The sequence below is a fragment of the Pimephales promelas genome, chromosome 8, assembly GCF_988280905.1.
Source record: "Pimephales promelas chromosome 8, fPimPro1.hap1.1, whole genome shotgun sequence".
Classification (NCBI taxonomy): domain Eukaryota; kingdom Metazoa; phylum Chordata; class Actinopteri; order Cypriniformes; family Leuciscidae; genus Pimephales; species Pimephales promelas.
In genome coordinates, this window is record NC_142776.1 from 5,769,631 (window position 1) to 5,784,199 (window position 14,569).

A 14,569-nucleotide genomic window follows, 5' to 3' on the forward strand; every position below is an offset into this window, starting at 1 on the left:
ATCCAGTTTAAAATGTTGACTACAAACATGGAGGTTTTTCCGATTTTCTGCCACGTATTCACGTGTCTGGAATTCGCTTCCTACAATGCACTGGATCTTTCACTGGAAACCGAAAATAACTCCCACTAAATGTTTACTCTTATTTGAATTCTTGCACCCGGTAACACAAGTCGACACACCATTATGACTAAGATTTCCTACTAAAGCAAGGTGATTTTTGACTGGTCAGGTGTATGCATAGCAGATTATGGCAGGGAATGGCCTTAGTGCATTGTGGGTGTTGAATTTTTATGATCTCTTTGGCTAAAGGGAGGACAACAGCCCCTTTTCTCGGTTTTCTTTAGTCGGTTAGCACTGATTTTAATTATTTTTGTTGCCTTACTATTGCATAGGCTGTGAAGTTTTATTTAAAAAAAAGCCCATTTACTACCCATGCAAACACACGTCACGTCACATTGTAAATAATTTAAGCTTCCGAAATAGAAAATCGTAAATGGGAAATTGCCAGAAGTATTGCAGCAAATATATATTGTGTGTGCAGGATTATGACTTACTTGATTTGCCTGATGTGCAGTATACACCAGTGGTTCTCATCTTGTTGGCAAAATCTGGTACATTTGATGTAGGCCTAATGACTTTTTTTTTTACAATTTTAATCTATGGGCATGCCTAGTTTCTGAATATTTCAATTTCAAGATTCCAGAAGTTTTAAGAGCTGAATGTTGTTCAATGGTCTCACTCTTTTTAATGAATTGCAAGACTTTTCCAGTCGTTTGTAATGGATAAGGAATTTTTAAAACACTTTTAAACTCTTTCCCCACCAGCGTTTGGGAAAAAAATATTTATTCTAGCTTTATACATTTTTTTAATCAACACTTGAATATGGGTAGGTTTCAAGAAAAAAAGCGACATTTTGAGCGAAAAGCTTTTTTGTTGAAGTCTACATCCTGATCGGATTCAGAACGATAATCAAAAAATGGATGGATTAGATCGAGTCCATCAATACCCCCAAAGATTCTGTTCTACAGCTTGTCCCGTGTCGTCATTTCATTCAGTAACATGTTAAATCAGGGTGTCCGCGGGGTTTTAAAAAGTATTAAAAAGTGATAAATCAAAATTGTCAAATTTAAGGCCATTAAAAGTGTTAAATGTAGTCTGAGAGGTATTATTTTTTTTAAATTAGGTATTATTTTCTTTCAAAGTATCAGGTGTCCTATTTTGTGTTTGCGTTAGTCCGTATAAATATGGGCTATAGCTTATCTAGGCACAATCAAAGATCTTTCATCTCTGTCTATGTTTGATACTGACGTCATATTCAGTGGCTGGACGATATCACGATATATAGAGGCTATACACTCACCGGCCACTTTATTAGGTACCCCATGCTAGTAACGGGTTGGACCCCCTTTTGCCTTCAGAACTGCCTCAATTCTTCGTGGCATAGATTCAACAAGGTGCTGGAAGCATTCCTCAGGGAGTTTGGTCCATATTGACATGATGGCATCACACAGTTGCCGCAGATTTGTCGGCTGCACATCCATGATGCGAATCTCCCGTTCCACCACATCCCAAAGATGCTCTATTGGATTGAGATCTGGTGACTGTGGAGGCCATTTGAGTACAGCGAACTCATTGTCATGTTCAAGAAACCAGTCTGAGATGATTCCAGCTTTATGACATGGCGCATTATCCTGCTGAAAGTAGCCATCAGAAGTTGGGTACATTGTGGTCATAAAGGGATGGACATGGTCAGCAACAATACTCAGGTAGGCTGTGGCGTTGCAACGATGCTCAATTGGTACCAAGGGGCCCAAAGAGTGCCAAGAAAATATTCCCCACACTATGACACCACCACCACCAGCCTGAACCGTTGATACAAGGCAGGATGGATCCATGCTTTCATGTTGTAGACGCCAAATTCTGACCCTACCATCCGAATGTCGCAGCAGAAATCGAGACTCATCAGACCAGGCAACGTTTTTCCAATCTTCTATTGTCCAATTTCGATGAGCTTGTGCAAATTGTAGCCTCAGTTTCCTGTTCTTAGCTGAAAGGAGTGGCACCCGGTGTGGTCTTCTGCTGCTGTAGCCCATCTGCCTCAAAGTTCGACGTACTGTGCGTTCAGAGATGCTCTTCTGCCCACCTTGGTTGTAACGGGTGGTTATTTGAGTCACTGCTGCCCTTCTATCAACTCGAACCAGTCAGGCCATTCTCCTCTGACCTCTGGCATCAACAAGGCATTTCCGCCCACAGAACTGCCGCTCACTGGATGTTTTTTCTTTTTCGGACCATTCTCTGTAAACCCTAGAGATGGTTGTGCGTGAAAATCCCAGTAGATTAGCAGTTTCTGAAATATTCAGACCAGCCCTTCTGGCACCAACAATCATGCCACGTTCAAAGTCACTCAAATCACCTTTCTTCCCCATACTGATGCTCGGTTTGAACTGCAGGAGATTGTCTTGACCATGTCTACATGCCTAAATGCACTGAGTTGCCGCCATGTGATTGGCTGCTTAGAAATGAAGTGTTAACGAGCAGTTGGACAGGTGTACCTAATAAAGTGGCCGGTGAGTGTATAACCCTGATATAAGTGATCACCCGGATTTAGACCTACCTATATTGTATTTATATAAAGCGTTCACAGGCAAATTTGCTTTAGCCTATGTAGTTCTATATATTGCTTTTATTTTCCTTTTATTGAAATCAGGCAAACATAAATGTCAGGTGACACGATTGCTGGCTGCATGTCAATATCCATGGATCACTGGATCTTTAGTAAGTTGTTAGGAGTCCAACTACATTGAGTCCAACATTTAGTTTAAATTGATCAAATTGTTAGTTTTAGTCGCATTTTCGTTTAATAGTTTCCCCTATTAAATCCAGTCACGCAGCAGATCTTTTGCCACTCAGTCAGGTTGAGGGGGGTTGTACCGGCGGGAAAGTAATGTCAATGCATTCCCTCTATTGTTTGGTGTGTAAAAAAACATCAATGTCAACTGGATGGGAGCTAATGCACTTCGGTCGCAAATGCAATCCACTAAACATAAAAATGGAATGCGTGCTCTAAATCTATTCGTTTTTGTATGTTATAAATGTCAAAATCTGTGTAATAGAAAGGTCGCTGGTTAACACTTCCAATTCAGTGTCGTGATGGTTTTAAAAAAAATTCTGAAGGTAGTAAAAAAGGTATTAAAAAGTAGTAAATTTAACTTAAGGATTAGTGTATATACCCTGTAAATGTTGATGATCACGTTATTTTACCTATGCCTCTGCTTGGATATGTTATCGCTTGTTCCTGCATCTTCTTCAACTGTGTTGCTCTTTCAGAAGATGCGTAATAGCGCCCCCTTCCGTATAACAGTGAAAACACATAAAGCCGGAAAATTCAGTCATGGCAGGGAACGAGTTAAACAACCTCACATAACAATTTTTCCCAAGGCCATGACAATCGTGGTGGTGGTTCTTTTATATAAAAAAGTTTTTGAGGTTAATTAAAAATACTTTTAGCTTATATTAGTACTTGTTTTTCTTATTTTAAGAACAACTTAGAAGATTTCGAGTTGCTGAGGCCCCGTATTGTATAGATACTGGATGCCACTTACTTAATTAAACATGCAACATGATGAGGGCATGTGACAGCAGCAATGCATACTACTTTTTGGAATTGTTGTAACTACATAATTTATAAAGTTTCACACACTATTTTTGTGAAAAAGTAGGCATAGATTGTAAAGTGGACAGTATTCTCATATTCCATACTGAGCATGACAACGCTGGCATTTTGACCAAAGCGGTTTCTTTAAACGGTTTTACAGAGGGAGATCTCACCCTGACGTTATCGTGGATCTTCTATCTGGCGAGTCCCTAAAGCACAAGCACAGTAATGCTTTTGTCAGTTTGTATTCTGCCATAGTCTGTGGTCATTCCCACACTAACCTTAAGTTGTTAACGTGGTTGCAGGGATTATGGGTAATATGAGTGCGATCTCACTCGGAAAGTGTCGAGTCATGCTGTCATGGCAGCTTCACTGTTTTTCTTCCGTGTTCTTTGATAAATGTTTGTGGTTAAATGTAGCACCCAAAACCACAAAGTGCCTTTAATGAGCAACCGCCGTGACGCAGTGTTTCTACAGCTCTCTTCCCATTTGCAACACTTTATACTATGTTACTGTATTATAAATGAAATGTGCGTGTATTTCTCTCCTCTTTTCATGCTCTTATGCACTCCAGGTGTTTCTTCAAATCATTGGAGTCATTGCTGTGGCTGCTTCAGTCATCCCTTGGATTCTGATTCCTGTGCTGCCCTTATTAATATGCTTCCTGTTTCTACGCCGCTACTTCCTGCGGACATCTCGAGACGTTAAGCGCATTGAATCCACTAGTAAGCATCTTTGAATGTCTTCTGTCAAATCTGAGAATAATATCGTCTTCGGTAATGATTCTTCAGAGCGTCGGTTTGATATTGATGACTGTGTATTTGCGTTCCTACAGCTCGAAGTCCTGTATTCTCCCATTTGTCTTCCTCACTGCAAGGCCTCTGGACCATTCGTGCCTTTAAAGCTGAGGGAAGGTTTCAGCAATCGTTTGATGCCCATCAAGACCTGCACTCAGGTTAGTATAGGAGTCGGTCACTTACAGGACTCAGATTAGCTCTCACCTTGGAAGAGTGTTGATTAAATGTTATGTACTCCTACAGAGGCCTGGTTCTTGTTCTTGGCCACTTCACGCTGGTTTGCAGTGCGGTTGGATGGAATGTGTTCTGTGTTTGTGACCATAACTGCCTTTGGATGTCTTCTTCTTAAAGACAGTAAGAAATCCAGATCAAAGCGTACACACTACACACACCAAAACACAATCCTCTGCGTTCATGGTGGCAGGGCTCTGAGTTTTGAGTAATGGGACAACACAAGCTGCACAACTAGGGGGAGAAATATTATAAATATTATGCATTTCATAAATATCTAATGGTATTGACAAAAAGTAGCTGTTTCATTTCAGAAATCTTTGAGATTTTACACTTTCATTTATATTTAAATACTCATTGTTTATTTAAAAAGTATCTTTGTTTCCACAAAAATTTTAAGCAGCAAAACTGTTTTCATTGTTGATGATAATGAAATAAATTCTTGAGCACCAAATCAAATTAAAAGCAAATTAGAATGATTTCTGAAGGATCAGAAATCAAGTAATGATGCTGAAAATTCAGCTTTGCATCACAGGAATAAATTATATGTTAAAATGTATTAACATAGAAAATATTATTACAATTTAAAATAACTGTTTTTACCATAAATGCAGCCTTTGGGAGAATAAGAGCCCACATTTTAGTTTATATGTTTATACATTCATACATTTATTATAAATGAAGTGAAAATGTTATGTGGGACGTCCCGTTTCTCAAGAATTAAGGCCTCCAATTACTAACTTTCTTGGATTGTCAACTGTTTCAAACTTCAAACTGTTTACATGGTACCCAACTGTACCAGCTGAATCTCTTCTTTTGAGACCAGTTTGTGAATGAAGTGTTGATCATGTCTGATTCTCACAGGTATGAAGGCGGGAGATGTGGGATTGGCCTTGTCTTATGCAGTCACCCTTATGGGAATGTTCCAGTGGGGCGTTAGACAGAGTGCCGAGGTGGAGAACATGGTAAGAACCTTAAAATATTTAAATTTACTGAAATATCCATTTCATGAAATTGCCTTAAACTTTTGAACATGCTCACCAAGCCATTTATTTGATCAAATCTGTAAAAACAGTAATACTGTAATTCAAAATTACTGTTTTCTATTAATACATTTAAAATGTAATGTATTTCTGTGATGCAAAGCTGAATTTTCAGCATTACTCAGTTTACATCATAACAGTTTTTTTGTGTCACAAGATCTTTCAGAAATCATTCTAATATGCTGATTTTAAATATTTATTGTGAAAAAAAAGTTTTGAAATAGAAATGTAAAAGCATATTTGTTTTATTTATTGCATATTTGCTGAATAAAATAAAAATCTTATTGACCCAAAAAACCTTTGATTGGTAAATCTAATAATCCTCCTCAACTACATTTCATAATTATTTAGACTTTTAACAAACTCTCAATTATGGTATTTCTGACCTGCAATCAGCTGTCAATTTTATGCTTGTTTTATTTAGTAACGCAGAAAATGCTGTTCTAATAGGAGCATTGCAATGTTAGCTTAGCAACATGAGAACATCAAACATTTTTATATGGTGCATTTCATATCAGTAATGAAGTACCTTGTGGGGTTGATGCTGATGGTACTGTAAGAATCCTGTCTTTGGCCCTGTTTACTCCTGGTTTAAAAGAGGTTTTTTCCTAAAACATTCTATATTGACATCTTAATTTCAAAAGGCTATATCTTAAAAGTGATAAAAGATAGAGACTTTCTGTAAACTAGAGAAATATTAAGGATGATCCAAATTTTATGTAGGGATTACATTTCCCCATCTAAGTTCCATATTATGATGTCATATGGTGGCGGCAATCTTGGATTATAGAATTTTCATGAATTCACATGATAAAATGCAGCATTTCCCCACTCACCCCCAAATGCCCCTCTCCTTCTGTATGCTATATTGCACAAAACTGAATGCTCAGGTAAATAAGTAGTAAACAAACTGTGTAAATCATTACTAATAAATGGTAGAAACAAACCGGTTGGCCTTTTGCTGTAAAGATTTTCCATTTTATACATACAGTAGGGCACTCCGATTCCATGTATGGGGCACATATATATTATTCATATGAAACAAAAACACAAGCAGACAAGATCTGTTTAGTTCAAAAGCTCACTCACCATGGCAAGGCACAGATCTGCACACTACTGCGTTTTCGTTTAAAAACGGAGACCTTTTGCTACGTTTGCACCTCCCGTCCAGACTAAAACGGGAAAAACGAAGACCTAAAACGGAGAAGTTTAGAAACGCTGCAGCTCCGTTTTTCGTTTTGAATCTCCGGAGGGCGTTTTAGTGTGGACGAGAAAAAACGGTGGAGTTTAGAAACGCTGACGCAGAGGCTGACGCTCAGCTCTATGATTGGGTGTTATCAGTCATGACGTATCCTTTCCCTGATTCGCCAACCACTGTTTACACCGGCACGCGCATGCCCAGTGTTGGTGAATGGTCACGTGATCCGCGTTTTCAGTCGTTTTAATGTGGACGGAGATCATTTCTAATACGCAGATTAAACGCTGGTGTGGATGGAGATTGTATTCGTTTTAATTCTCCGTTTTTAAACGAAAACGCAGCAGTGTGGACGGGGCCTTAGATGATACGAGCAGCGCGGCCAGATCTGCCTACAATGACTACTGTCATTGTCATTGCCTCCACGTTGCCCCCTAACTCTCCTAAGAATACTTCAACCTCGTCTAACATACCCAGTGGTAATAGACAAAGTCTCCGCCACAATACTGTCGCTGCGATTGCGGAGAGGCTCTGATAAAATGGCTCACTCACACACTAGCTTTGCTTTTTATCACACTGATTTATTGTGCTCTAATGCGAACATTTTGTATAGAAGCCTGACTTTTTTTTTGTCTGCCATCTAGTGGATGGGAGGTCGAATGAAATTTGACACCCAATCTGACAAAATTGGCCGTTTTATTCAGTGCCGCATCTTCTCGAGTAAACTCGACCGTGGCGCCTAGAGGGTTAAGCATTTTGGACGATCGGATCACCAGTAAACGAGGGAGACATATTCCTGTTTACACCTGGTGTTTTAATCTGTCTCTTTTGTCCACTTTCAACCACTCCTGTCCTGATTTCTTCGAGGGGAGAGTCTATAGGCTGGTTAATGTATGGGCTTTTTCAGATGTTTCAATCTAATGGACAAAATAAACTTGTGCAATTTACATATGAACACTCGCGGAGACGACGGAAAAACATAAGGAGAGTAGCAGCTTTCGTTTCCGCTCTGACAGCCGCAAGATGACGTCGAACGCTGTGAGTGTGTGTTAGAAATAAGGAATGGTGAGAGAACATTGTGCTTGGTACGTTTTTCATCTTCAAACCAAACTTGAGTCTTCAGCCGACAATGTTTAAATCCTGTCTGCCTTAAGCGCTTCCCATAATGTTAATGCATTAGGTCAGTAGACGGTCTTTTGTGGCTGTTCGAACGCATTCGACCACATGAGCGTTTACACTACGAAAGCAATCCGGTCTAATGCGTTTTCAGCTACCTCTAGAAGTGGTCGAAAGTGGACAGGCTCAAAATGGTGTAGACCCCATTTACATCTGAATTTAACGTCATCCACTTGTGATCCGATCAACCAAAACGCATCTTAATACCAGGTGTAAACAGGGCCTTAGAAGATGGCTCAACCAGATTTTCTTTTAAGAATTACTACTTCGGTTCTTTTTAATGCTTTAAAAAATTTTATTGGATAAAAGTTGTGTGTGGGTCAAATATTGTGAACAATGAGGAGTTTTAAGATCATAAAGGTTGAGATCCACTGACGTAAACCTCTCATTGTTTGTGTGCATATATACATAAATTGATTTGCTTTCTGAATGTCCTTCTAGATGACGTCAGTGGAGAGAGTGTTAGAGTACACAGAGCTAGAAAGTGAAGCACCTTGGGAAACCCAAAAACGGCCCCCTCCCGAATGGCCAAATCGAGGCCTTATAACCTTCGACAAGGTCAACTTCTCTTACAGTTCTGATGGACCCGTCATCCTCAAAAACATCTCCGCCATGTTCAGACCTAGAGAGAAGGTGAGTCCAGCTCTAGCTCCAGATCATCACATGAGTCCGTCAGGCAGGACGTTTGCACTGATGTTTTCTGCTCTGCATGGATCAGGTTGGAATCGTTGGACGGACCGGTGCAGGGAAAAGTTCCCTGATTTCAGCACTCTTCCGTCTGATGGAGCCAGATGGTAGAATCTTCGTGGACGGAATATTGACCTCAGAGATCGGCCTGCACGACCTCCGTCAGAAGATGTCAATCATCCCGCAGGATCCCGTACTGTTCACAGGAACCATGAGGAAGAACCTAGACCCCTTCGGCCAGCACTCAGACCATGACTTGTGGAACTCTCTGGAAGAGGTGAACACACACACACACACACACACACACACACTGTAATAGAGAGCTACAGGGATGACAGACTTTTAAAAACGAGTTAACATTTTAGCACTTCCGATTCCATCGCCCTAAAGTTAGTGGGGGTTTTTTTTTTATGTTTTTTTCCTTTTATTTAACTTTTTACTTCTGGTGATTTGTTTTTAGTCTTCAAAATTTGTGAGGATTATCATATTTTTGTCTGCAATAATCCAAAAGCCAATGGAAAAATAATTTTGGGGTTTTTTTTTTATCTGTTTTTTATTGCTGATCGATTTTTGTCTGTCTCTGAAACTTTCTTGAGACATAGTTTCCCAAACTAAGGTTCACAAACTCCATTAATTCAATCATAAAAATGTCCGATTAAAATAAATAAATAAATAATTTAAAAAATGAATACAACAAAAATAAAATGCTTATATAAAAATAAATATTTTATTTTATTTACCTGCATTTCACGTCACCGTAAATCAACATCAGAGAAACTTGAACGTGTGAATGTGTTGCTAAATGATTAAAATATTAATTTACAATCTCGGGGGGTACCTCAAGTAAGAGTTTAAATCAAAGGGGTTCGGCAAACCAAACATTTCGTAATCTCTGACGTACATCACTCGCTATTTCAGGCTGTATGTTTTAAAGAGGCACAAGATTTGCGTCCAGATTTGTTACTTCTCTATTTAATCTCACCACAGATGTGACTTAATTTATATAGAGCCATTTTCCAGTGTGACCTTTTACCCCAGTAGATTTACATTACGATTATAGATGTAATGCAGTTAATAAGTGATCTCTGACTTATGGCATATGTGGTCTGCTCAAAGGTCCAACTGAAGGCTGCTGTGGAGGAGTTGCCTAGTAAGCTCGAGACAGAACTGGCTGAGTCAGGATCAAACTTCAGCGTGGGCCAACGACAACTCGTCTGTCTAGCTAGAGCCATTCTGAGGAAGAACCGTATTCTCATCATTGATGAGGCAACTGCGAATGTAGACCCTCGGTGAGTCCTTTACCTGATTACCTGAGGTCCTTTATTAAACCAATAAAGCCACTCTGAGAGCTACAGTTTTAAATGTTATGTGCTCTACAGGACAGACGAGCTGATCCAGAAAACCATCCGGGAAAAGTTCAAGGAATGCACCGTCCTCACCATCGCACACAGACTCAACACTATCATAGACAGTGACCGCATCCTGGTGAGTGCAGAGATGGAGAACTCTGTCACAATGCATTGAGATGCATAAGAAATGTATAGTTTAGTGTAAAAAATGCATCGTGTACAGAAACCAAACATTGCAAATGAGCCAAGACTATTTTAAAAACAACATGTAATTCTTTCATTTAAAAAAAAAAAGTTGGCACCTTTTACAGTAGGGTCCATTTTACTCAAGCATCAACTGATGCTTTACATATGATGTTATGTAAACTTTTGTTTTTTATTTGTTAGATTTGCCTCAAAAAATACTTATAAAAAGAAATATTTAGTCTCTGATGCTGAATTTTGATGGTCATAAACATTCATGCCAACTGTTGCAGCATGAAACATGTATCATCTTTTATCTGAAAGTGAAAGGTTATCCCAATAAAATTAATATGTTTCATTTGAAAATATTCCAGAGTAATATCAGTGTTGTTTTGTTAGAAAAGGAACATGGTTTTATTTAGACTTAGTTTTTTTTTTAGAGCAGTCATGTTTTTTAAGGTAATGCTGGTAATTTTTTGTGCATTCATTTATTAATGAAGTTATTATTCTGAGGTGGAATGGTTTCAATTGAAAAATATTTTATACATACAGTATATATATATATATATATATATATACATGCATACATCCATGCATACATACATACACATTATATATATGCGTGTGTGTATGTACTTTGTGTGTGTGTATATATATATATATATATATATATAAAATATTAAATAAGTTATTAATCATATGCTGATTTTGAATGGGTTATTATAAGGGTTAAAGAAATAGTAAATATTAATGAAAAATAATTTCTCACCCTCATATCTTTCTAAACCTGCATAGTTCTTCCATGAAATTCATGTTTTCGTTCTACTTTTTTTTTCCTGCTATGTATGTGTTTGTGTTATAAGCTGGAAAGAAGCACTATGAAAATAGCATTAAATACCTCGAATACCATATTTTTTATGTATGCTGGATATTATATGAACAGTTTTAAGTCTTACAAGCATTAAATCCACATATCACAATAGTATTTTCTTCGTTTTGAGTTGGACATGATGAAAGTAGTCACTTGAGTCAATAGACTAACCTTTTTCTTTGATTCATTGAAAAGAACCAGATCATAAGAGTCATTCATTCATGAATCGAACTACAGTTACGGGATCCTTTATTTATTTATTTTTATATGGAATCGGATTTGGAAACCGGTTACCGGTTCTCAATCCTAAAAGATGTTTGTTTTTCTCTCAGGTTCTAGATGCAGGTCGGATCCACGAGTATGACGCCCCCCACGTCCTCCTACAGAACCAGAACGGGATCTTCTACAAGATGGTGCAGCAGACGGGCAAGGGAGAGGCATCCTCGCTCCTCCTGACCGCCAAACAGGTGAGCAGATCACCGCATGTTTAATACCGACGTGAAGTCTCCCGTCCATGTCGCCCTGTCCCATCGCCAAATATGTGCCACATGTACCTGTGCCAGAAACCCACAATACGCCGTGTTTCAAAGAGCCCAGGCCTTTGTGCTGTCAGTCAGTATTAGTTTCCCCCTCCTCAGCGGCATGTTGTTCTCCCTTCGGATCGGGTTCCTCTCCACCTCGTTCAGCCGGTGAGCTCATTCTCTGCGCCGGCCCCTCTGGAGCTGACCGCCGGGGCTTTCAAGCACACATCCACCTGATATTAGACCACTCCGCCTTTGTGCACTCTGAATGCCGGCTCAATTGAGAGTATATCTGATAGTGTGGCCAAATGTTTGTCGGCCATGCTTTGTGTTGTTGGGACTTTTCTCGGTGTATCTGCGGGGGGTGTGGGTCCGAACACCAGGTGCTTTTTCTTCTTTTTGTCTTTACGCTCATTGTTAGCCATGGGTGCTTTTAAATACAATGAGAGGTTTTGATTACTGCATAATAACGATATTAAATAAGGGGGGATTTTTACTCCCATTCAGCCTCTCCTGTGTTCCGTCCCCTGTGTTCAGGAAAGCATTGTCAGGGAAGGTTTGGGAAAAGAGTGACGCCTTTCATCCCTTTCCAGGTCTCATTAAAAGGTCATATACACAGTGCTGGGTAGATTAATTACAAATGGTAGTGCGTTGCAGATTGAAAATGGCATGTAGTTAGAAACGTAATTTCAGTTACATTACACATTTTAGATTCTTTTGGATTGGTGCCGTCAAATCGGTTTAATCACGATTAACCTCATCTAACGAAAGTACATGCATATATATATATATATATATATTAGTGCTGTCAAACGATTAAAATATTTAATCGCGATTAATCGCATTAATGTCATAGTTAACTCGCAATTAATCGCGCATTTTTATCTATTCTAAATGTCTTTTGATTTCTTTTTGTTACATTTATTTTTTTCTCATTTTAATGCTCTTATCAACATGGAAAAGTGGATTGGCTTGTTTAGTGCAAATGTTTTTTTTTATTATTATTGAAAATAACATTGGAATAGTGCTCACACTAACATATATAAATAATCTCTCACACAATGTAACACTATCAATAAAAGGGTAAAAGAAATACTGATGAGGTCCTGATATTGACGAGGGGGTGGAGAAGTCGCATCATCTGTGTGTGTGTGTGTGTGTATTTGCTTGGCCATCATCAAGTGGTGTTACAGACTGGACGTGCTGGAATGTTGATAGCTCCGTTCACAATGACAAAACACACAGATCACTTGGTCTTGTCAATGGGACAATTTGGCAACTTTTTAAAAGGAAACTTTCCATTCAGAATCTTTTAAGGGCATCCATTTTGGCGTCTCGCGCTCGTCATCCACTCAATGTAACGTTACTATTTGGCCGGCTTGCAAGCCGAAACGAGTGTGTGCGGCACAAAACGTCCTCGCGCTGCACTCTGAAACCAATTCATTTCAATGGCTTGTGCCGCACGAGGACATTTTATTGCTTCTTCAACCAACGCGCAAGCGGATCTAGACCGTAAACAAAACAACAGGCACGCCGCAAACACACGTTCCGGCTTTGAGTGGATGACGAGCGTGAGGCGCCGAAATGGATCAGGACGCATGCCACGTCCTGTTGCAAAAGCATGTGAAAAAACTACAAAGTGTGCTAGGACAAAAAGACCGTTAATCGTGCGATTAAAAAATTAACGCCGTTAAAATGGGTTTGCGTTAACGCTGTTAATAACGCGTTAAACTGACAGCCCTAATATATATATTACATTTCTATAGTTTGTGAAGTGTAGGGGGAACTGTGGGGGTGATGAACTGAGAAATCAAATTTTCCTTGAGCTTTTGTCATCTAAGAGGTCATAATATTATAAGAATATCCTGCAAGTTTCAGAACTGAAAACATCCTTGTTAGTCCAATAAAAGCTTTTATTGACACCAGTCTCAGCAAACAACTCGTTTTTCAAAGTGGGGATCTATGACCCGCAGAAGAAGATCAACGCCTACTTCAACACGGCCGGTTTAGCCCCGCCCACCGATTCGTGCATTACACGCATAGCTAAATAACATAGATGCCTACCTCGTGATGACAAACCAGATCGAGAGTGAAACTCATTATAAAATGCAAAACTGTTATCCACTCACAGCAGTGGGCGTTTACTTCCAAGTCTTCAATGCGAGACGCCCATAAAAACAGAGCGTTTTTCAGCTAGGCTCAAAACTAGGGTACAAAATAGCCTGTCACTTATTCATTTTGATGTTTTTGAATGCAAAAACCAAGCGAACGTCATAAAAAAAATTACAAAGCCAGTTCATGACCCCTTTAATAATTAAATCATAATGTCAAATAAATTTAAAGTAAATAAAAACAAAACAAAATTACATATTTACATACATATTTAATTTGTTCACCTGCATCTGACCATTAATCGACATCAGAGAACCGTGAATATGCGGATGTGTTAAATTATTTACTCGAATATATAAGGTGTAAAGGGGTGCGACTAACGATTTTTTTTTTTTTTGGAATAACAGCATTACATATTAATATGCCATGATTTTGACACATGTGCATTTTAATGTGGTAGAAAGAGAAAAGCCTTCCAAAGACATAGTGAGTAATTTAACCACGAGTAATAACTCGAAGAATAATGAATATGTTCATCAGGGTTTGGTTCAGATATGCAACGCTCCCTAAATATGAAATGATTTCTGTAAATTCAGTGTTCAAGTGCTCTTACCTCTGTACTAGTGGCTTTTGTGTGCTATTCAACAAGTCGAGAAGACTCTATAAGTGATGAGCTTTTTTAAAAAGAAAAATAGATGAAAAAGATTTGGGGAGAATCATTAAAAAATTTAATCCATAATCAGTTTTTA

General features: G+C 38.8%; 1 protein-coding gene across 1 annotated transcript in view; it reads left to right on the forward strand.

The window, feature by feature from the left end:
• abcc4 (ATP binding cassette subfamily C member 4 (PEL blood group)) overlaps positions 1 to 14,569 on the forward strand; it is a 43,525-nt gene that overhangs the window by 27,416 nt on the left and 1,540 nt on the right. Inside the window, exons 21-29 of the mRNA XM_039689253.2 lie at positions 4,230 to 4,380; positions 4,491 to 4,610; positions 4,696 to 4,806; positions 5,548 to 5,648; positions 8,539 to 8,730; positions 8,816 to 9,061; positions 9,901 to 10,073; positions 10,164 to 10,269; positions 11,520 to 11,654. Of these exons, the coding sequence (XP_039545187.2) occupies positions 4,230 to 4,380; positions 4,491 to 4,610; positions 4,696 to 4,806; positions 5,548 to 5,648; positions 8,539 to 8,730; positions 8,816 to 9,061; positions 9,901 to 10,073; positions 10,164 to 10,269; positions 11,520 to 11,654 (1,335 nt within the window). The remainder of the gene's footprint in view (positions 1 to 4,229; positions 4,381 to 4,490; positions 4,611 to 4,695; positions 4,807 to 5,547; positions 5,649 to 8,538; positions 8,731 to 8,815; positions 9,062 to 9,900; positions 10,074 to 10,163; positions 10,270 to 11,519; positions 11,655 to 14,569) is intronic.